The sequence below is a fragment of the Gekko japonicus genome, unplaced genomic scaffold (genome assembly GCF_001447785.1).
Source record: "Gekko japonicus isolate JY-2015 unplaced genomic scaffold, Gekko_japonicus_V1.1 scaffold359, whole genome shotgun sequence".
Classification (NCBI taxonomy): Eukaryota; Metazoa; Chordata; class Lepidosauria; order Squamata; family Gekkonidae; genus Gekko; species Gekko japonicus.
Window position 1 is genome coordinate 938,649 of NW_015166431.1, and position 8,007 is coordinate 946,655.

At 46.1% G+C, this 8,007-nt stretch overlaps 1 protein-coding gene across 1 annotated transcript in view; it reads right to left on the reverse strand.

The window, feature by feature from the left end:
- The window catches only part of RHOQ (ras homolog family member Q), a 35,566-nt gene extending 28,102 nt beyond the window's left edge, over positions 1–7,464 (reverse strand). The window contains exons 1-2 of the mRNA XM_015411861.1: positions 6,780–7,464; positions 6,059–6,117 (exon numbers count right to left, since the gene is read on the reverse strand). Coding sequence (XP_015267347.1) covers positions 6,059–6,117; positions 6,780–6,924 — 204 coding nt within the window. The 5' untranslated portion in view covers positions 6,925–7,464. The remainder of the gene's footprint in view (positions 1–6,058; positions 6,118–6,779) is intronic.
- Positions 7,465–8,007: the final 543 nt, after the last annotated feature.

Here is an 8,007-nt window from a genome sequence, read left to right on the forward strand (position 1 = left end):
CTGATGGTGACATTTCTTATAAATTCCTCTACCTCTGAGTGAACCAAGACTGGGGCATCTTTTCCTAGAGTTAAAATTAGAGATGAGCTGGAGGGGAAAACAAAAATGTGAATATTTTTGTCAGAACAAAAAAATGTGCCCTGTCTCATCCCTGGTCACCCCAGCCTCAGGGGAGAAGGGGTGGAACATGGGCATTGCTCTAAGCATGTCAGCACCCCGTAACATGGCAGAAGGAGGCACCCTGCGGGTCAATGAGGGCATGGCAGGGGCAGACAGCCATCCAGAGCCAGTTTCTGAGGGAGGAAAGACCTAATCAAGAGTAGGCACAGGGCAGCAGGAACCAGGGGGTGGTGGTGGTCCAGGAGAAGACGGATAAAAAGGGATAGCTAAAGAAGGTGGGGGGAAAGTACCTGGCTGACACCAGTTAGGAACTGGGAAGAAGAGTAGCCCGCATAGCCTGAGCTCTCTACAGTGAGACATAGGACTCCCCTAAACTAGGAAAGTGATTTTCCTTGCCATGAGGCCACAACTAGCACTGGGCCAGGCCTGGGGAGGCCTAGCTACTGCCAGCATTAACCCTGCCAGGAGATGAGGTGGCCAAAGCTAGGAGCTACCAAGACCAGGTGAAGGACCTCAGCTGGAGAAGCAGGCCTAAGGACCTGGCTACAGGCAGGTGCAGGTAATCAGGAAAAAAACCCAAGCCATACTAACAGGGGGATGGTTAACCTTGGAAACTGCTGACTGGAACTGAACTATTTAACAAAAAGGGCAATCTTGGCAACTCTTGAGTATTGACTCGTATTTCACAGCACAGATACACCATGTTACACACTTACAGAGATGGGGCTCCCGGCTTTTTATGGGGGGGGGGTTGTTCTTCATTTATCTTCACTGACATCACTGTGATTAATATGATACCTAATTGTTTAGCATCATCCATGTACTAGTCTGGGAAGCACTATCCTCACATTAAATCTCATTTCCGTGCCTTCGGTGACATCACCCCATAGCCAGATCTGATCTGCCACATAGCATTGTGACATCAGCATGCTTATTACACGATCCCTGAATAGCTTGGATCACACTAGGAAATGAAAAGAAGTCCTATCCAGTAAAGCAATGGTGCCAAAACAGCAATAGGAGGGGGAAACCCATGGCAATTAACAGCTTCAAGAATGGTGAACATTTGTGCATTTGTGCCATTTGCGCATTGTACCATGAAAGTTTGGCTCAAAAGACTGTAAACAGAATTTCTGTCAATTAAGCACCTTTACAGCTCTACATGGACCAACTCACAAAAAGTGCTACCAGCTCATCCATGTGTCAGCAGGCAGCTTTAACAGAAGGTTCTGAAAGATAACTTTCTGAAGGGAACTGCTACCTTTCCCAAAGTATATGGCTAACTGCAAAGGTGGTCTTCATTCCGACCTCCTAATGTGGGCTAGCACTGAAAAATCTCAGGGTTTAGGTTGAAAAGGAGGAGGGAAAGCAGTGCCGGTAACCGATTGTCAGGGATCCTGCCCAGAACATGTGTAAAAGTAAGTCCCCTGACCCAGCCTGGCCTCACAGCAATAAAACCTCATGACAAAATCAGCAGTTGGGAAGTAATGAGCTGCAATCTAAAACTGTACAGGAAGCTTGGCTTGTCCTAAGACTGGCTTTCAACTTGTCTTGTGACCTTACAGATCAGATCACTTGACCTCAGTGCTTTTGATTTATCTTCTATCGTGGGACAAGCATTTTAATTTGCAAAATGTGTCCATTCTCTCTAGGTTTACTCAAGCTAGGAAGCTCTTTGAGTCAAACCATCTGTCCCTATAGAACAGGAACCCTTTTCCACCTGGTCTGCTTGCCCCAGATGTGCTGCTGTTGGGAACCTGGGTTTCCCCTCCACTTTCCCACAGCACTGTAGTTCATTCGCCTACCTCCTAGGTTTTCCACAGCCTTTCTTCATCTTTCCTAAAATTGCTTTGCTGTGATGCTTTCAGAAAGATCTCAGCAAAGTCTGGAAGGCTGCTGTGAGGCCAGGAAGGTCCAGATTTTCTCAGGCCCACCCATCCAGCAGCCAGGTCCCCTGCCCTAGTCCTTGAGGTGCCCATTCCCACCACCTGAATGTTGCAGGGAACTTTTTAGAGGATTTTTAAAAACCACATATCAACATAAGGATATATCAATATGTCAATTCCTAGTTTAAAAATTCTTGAAAAGCCCCTCCCCCTCAAGTAGTGGGGGGGAGGGGGACAACCACCATGGGGATTGGATAGGGATGGCAGCTCTGGATTGGGAAATTCCTGAAGACTTTGGGAGGGGGGTGGTGGAGCCTGGGGAGGGATCTTAGCAGGGTATAATGCCATAGAGAACAGCTTCCAAAACAGCTATTTCCTCCAGGGGAGCTGATCTCTATGGTCTGGAGACCAGCTGTAATTCCAGGGGATCCTCCAGTCACCACCTGCAGGTTGGCAAACCCAGGACCGGGGGAATGTGGGGGGAACCTGCCATCTGGAAGCCCTGGTGCTTCTGTGCTGCACTGGAACACACAGCAACAATGGGGAATCTACAGGAAAGGGCCGCCATGTGTAACTCTCCCAGGTCTCCTAACTCCCGATGATGGAGGATATACTGTAGTTTTAAGAGTGTACCACGCACTGATCACGGTCTCATTTCAACCTCTAAAATGAAAATACTAGTTTTCTTTTCTGCTGTCACACCTTGGTAAGACATCCGATGGACATCTGGAAAGCAATTGAAACCTATGGATGAACTCTATGGTCTGTGAGTGGGAAGCCACAAACTAACTAAATGACCTCAGGCAAGCCACAGCCCCTCAGCCCCTCCCCCCTAATAATTAACTATGATTCCAAGATGACAGAGTGCTGATGTCACAGCCCCTCTGACTGGTGCCTTCCTATAAGGCCCTGCTCTGCCTTGCCTCCTTTCTTTTTTCAAAATAACCTCAGGACAGGAGACCAGAGAGAGGGCCAGCATAACACCAGCCCAGTTTTAACAGTTCAACTGAGGGCCTAAACAGACTTGAAAGAAATCACAGATTTCTATCAGTCAGTTAAAGGTAAGTTGCACACACAGCAGAAATTCAAATTGGTGTTGCTTGGGAAGGGAAGGGGGGGGGGTTTAAGCCCCCTTCAACTTGATTTCAGGAACTGAAATCAGATTTCCTGCACTAGCAGTTTTAAAGGGTAGAAATGACAAGTTTGTAAAACCCAGAACAAAAAATGCCAGCAACACCAGGTCCAAAGGTTATGACTGGAAAAATCTGCTTTTTTTGTCTCCCCTTTTTTTTAATTTTGTAACATGTAGCCTGATTAAGAGTTCCAGTGAGCTCAAAAAGCTTGCATTGTGTTTTGTGTCACTTTGGTCGAGTCCTAATAAAAGGTATTACAAAAATTTTATGCATTTTTTGTTCTTTTAAAAGAACCTGTCTGTTCCCCTTTAAAACTGCTAATAATAGCATGTTTTGAATATAGCAAAACTGAGCAGATGTCCAAGGGTTACAGTACCTCTTCCCTTCCTAGATGGCCCCAATCCCTTTAAAGGCTGATGGAATCCTATGATATCTGTTTTAGTCATGGACAACACTGTTTCTAGCCCCTTCTTATTTTATTTGCATCCCACTTTTCCCAAAGAAGTTATCCAAAGTGGCTTGCATCAACACCATAAAAATCATAAATACGACAAGAGTCAGTAACCATCACCATTAAAACAAATGGGAAAAAATTAAGAAGCAGAAAATTGATGAGTCAATAGTATAACAACAGAAGCAAACAAAAACAGACCACAATCAGAGCACTTTAACCAAAGGCAGCAGGGGAGGTTTAGAAGGGCAGACTGAAAGCGGGCAAGTTGAAAGGAAACCTCAAAAACCTGGGGCCTGAAAGTCAACCAAGAAGGTGCTTAAGCGACCTTCTTGGGGTGGGAGTTCCAGAGGTAACAGTGCCACAACTGAAGAGGTCCTGTGTTTGCTCACTATCCCTCTCACGAACACCCAAAGAAGGTTCTCTGATGATGACAGGCACTTTCATATTGGAAGAGGCAGTCCTTCCCACCTTGCTAAGGCCAGGTAGGTTTCTGTCAGCAAACGTAATTCTCCTTTGCCTTAGCTACATTTGAAAAGGCCCAAACAGGGACTTCCCTTCATTTACAGAGATGAACCGTTAATGGCTGAGCACTCCAGCCACAGGTTACCTCCAAACGTACACCAAGCCTCTCTCACACATCTACACACACAGATACAGCATACTCTACAAATGTACTAACAAACCTTTTATTACGTCAAGAACTGTGATAAACCAAGGAAGCGCTGCATCATACTGACCATCAGTTCACCGAGCCTGAAATTGCTCTACTAACATCATCTCTTCAAGGCCTCAGCTAATGAGCTTTCCAGCATCCTTTTTGAATTAGTGTTGCTGGAGAGTGAAACTGAGACCTTACACACCTAAAGCATGTGCTCTACCACTGATTAAGGCCCCTTCTCTTAAACACCCAGCAGGAGTCCTTGAGGTCCAGCTACTATAGCCATAATGTTGCTAACAATAAGCACACAGGTTTCCTAACAACCTCAGCCTCAACTACCCTGTAAGGGCCATTCAGAACATTTTGTAGTGTATGACTTCGAGCAATGGCTATCTGAGGGGGGTTTTTTTTGTTTTTTTAAATGGGTTGGAAGAGTCTTTCTTCCCATGTGCTCTTCTGGACTGCCTAATGAAGGACTGCAGTCTCTTGCAATTTTGCTGAATGTCCTACTGCTTTTTTCCATGTCTGTATAATGCTCCAGCTAGGAAAACTCTGAATGTTTATAGCATGCCTGACAATGAAGAAAAAGTTTGAGGGCACAACTGCAGTGTGAGCCATTAAGGTTTAGACAACAAAAGAAAACAACTACCTCATTATTTTTTAATGTTTGCCTCCTGAATTTTTTTAACCAGTGCTTAATTCCACATAATCTGATCATTATTTTTTAAACAGACAAAAAAATCCCTTAATTAAACCACACATTATGTTAATTGAGACTACTTTGTATTAAGGGCTCATGCAAAAAGCATTTTTGTTCATCTGAACATTTGCTTATTTCTCCTATATGATTCAGATTAGGCTGAACTATATTTGGTGACATCGAATGATGTGGTCTTTCTATGATATATAGGGATCAGAGAAATGCGTAACTGGTTTTTCAGATATGTTTTACTTGGGCCACTCCAGAGCTCTACCTCTTTGACAAGAACATCTGTAATTAAAGCACCCGGCATGAGGCTACCGTAATCTACTGTTAGGGTGCTACGAAAGCCAGGCACTGTTGTGTTTAAAATAATGCAAAAACTGGCAAGCACTGAGTGGGAGTTTGTTATTGTTGCTGCTCATTATGTCTGATCTGGAAGCCAGAGCAGCAATTTGGGATTTCCTTTCTTGCCTGAGCAGATGTGCTTGCAGCAGAAGAGATGCACCCTTGTCTGGTGAGCTCCAGAACTAGTCAGTCATTCCTTTGCAAATGTTTTGACTCCAAGGATGATTTCAGGATAGAAAGTGATGCTTCCCTGGGCTGCGATAAACACAGTCAGACAAAATGCCTTCCCATAACATTAGATGATGCCATTATTCACCAATCAGAGCTGGAGGTTCGTGTTGCCTGTTCACCAATGAGGAGCCAGGCAGAACTCAAAAGAGGACCCAGCCATTTGGAACTAAAAATAAAGTATCTCGCCGCTGGTTGTTTTCACTGTGGGACAGGAGTTTGATCAGGACATTAAGGGAAGTGCTTTTATCATTCTTTTTAAAATTGGAATGGGGGGGCAGCTCTGGGAAGCAGCTCCCCCCCCCAAGTGTCTGTGTGACAAGGCAGCCAACGAGGTGCTTATGGCAGGCAGCTGTAGTGAGACTCCTCAACATAAACAGACATCTTTGAATAATTCAGTGTGTGCAAGTAAGCATGAAAAGAGCTAAAGCTTTGGAAAACACCATATGCTGATCTTTCTCTCTTTCTCTTAAAAAAAAAAAAAGGACCCGATCTGGCTCTCTGAAGGTTTTGGATCAGAGAAGTCCTTACCTGTCCCGCAGTGTCATACAGCCCAAGGAGATACTGCTTGCCACCAACAGTCACGCTGACTATAAAACAAAGCAGAGAGAAAATGAAGCCAGGCACCCCAACACAAGCTCTCCTTCTCTCTCTCTCTCTCTCTCTCTTGCTCACTCTCTTTCCCTCCACCAAGAAGCAGCAGCAGGAGTGGTTTCAATTACTCAACAACAATAATAAAACAACACAGACATCTAAGGAAGGGGGGGTATAGAGTGAAACAGCTGCCTGCCTCTGTGCAAAATAGTTTTCCCCAAGCACTTTTGGGGACAGAATGTCTGTCAATGCAGTGGATGCAACAAAAGATGACCCCCGTGTGAGTGTGCACGTCGCACAATTTGGGATATATATCTAGTCAGCCCGGGTTTCCCGTCCTCTCCCAGCCATATCAGAACACCCCCCACCCCCCAATACAAATGCATGGACTGACAGGGGCTCCAATCCAGTCCTTTCTGGCAACTTTGGTTTTTGCAAAAGGGGTAACCAGAAGGTCAAGGCGGTGGCAATGAGAAAGCGGGGCTGGGTGGGTGAAAAGAGAAGGAGAAGGAGTGGAAACAGCAAAGTTTTTGCTGAACTTCCTGCGATGCTTGTTTTTTTTTTGCGGGGGGGGAGCGAGTGGCACAGCACTTACTCAGCACTTCCAAGCGAGACACGTCTCCCCACACCACCACCCACCCTGGCCCATCTTTCTTACCTGCGTAATGGTCAAAGACGGTGGGCACATACTCCTCCGGGAAGGCGTCGTTGGCATAGCTCATGAGCAGGCAAGTTTTGCCCACCGCTCCGTCTCCGACCACCACGCATTTCAGCATGACCGTCGCCCCCGTCCCATTGGCCATGATGCTTCCAAGCAGATCGTCATTTTTTTTTAAAAAAATGTCTGTATATGTCTATATTAAATACAATGAAAGGTTTCACACGCCGAGCGGAGAAGGCGACGATTCTTGTACATTACCCAGCCAGGAGCGTTGTAGTGTCTGTGGCCGGCGGGGCTCGCTCGGTCGCTTTCAGCAGGCGCCGCAAATCACTGAAGATGGCATTTCCCCCCCCCACCCCCCGGTCCAGTGCCAAATTTGGCTCTCAGGGATTTTCCTCCCGCTCGCCCCAGCTGGGCACGATGACACAGTGTCTCATAAGACTGGCCGCCCGAGCGGAACGGGAACTTTGAGCAGCAAAGCCCGCACCACTTTCGTCCGCCGCCTCCAGGATTCCAAACTGCTTCCCATGTGCTGTGTAAACCCCCCCTTCCGCGAGAAAAACCCCCACGGAGTAGGGGAGAAAGACAGGCCCGGTCGCACGGCGGAGCAAGTGCGGTCCCACTGTACTTTCCGGCTTCCCTTCCCCCAATTTGTCCAGGCTTCAGACACCACTTCTCCAAAATAGGGAGGGGAGGGGGGAGCCAGCCCTGCAACCTCAGACTAGCTTGAGAGGAGAAAAGGAGGAGCAACGCCAAATAGCTAAAGAGCCGCTCAGGGCTCCTCTCCAAAGAGCCTACAGCGCCGAGAAACGTTCACAGCTTTTGCAAACCGCCTCCTCCCCTTGTCTTGGATGATGTAATCAATAAATACTAATAACGGAACATGTTTCCTGTGGATTTCACAGCGGGTGGTGGTGGGGAATCAGATCAATAGATAGATATTATTTGAGCATCGTGATTTCGTTATTTTGTTTGCTGGAAAGAGGGATACCTTGGATAGAGTGTAAAAAGATACATGTATGGAAACATATTTTTAATATCTTAAAATGAAAAGAAGGCATAGATAATCTGTAGGAATGGAAAACTAAAATCTGAAACTACCCATAAATGTTCCTAAATTAAAACAGCGAGAGGATCTGGTATTAAAAATTGTGTTCCGTCTTTGAATCTGTCACTTTTCATCAATCCTGGAGAGCGCAGGACAATATTTCTGATGTTTCTTCTC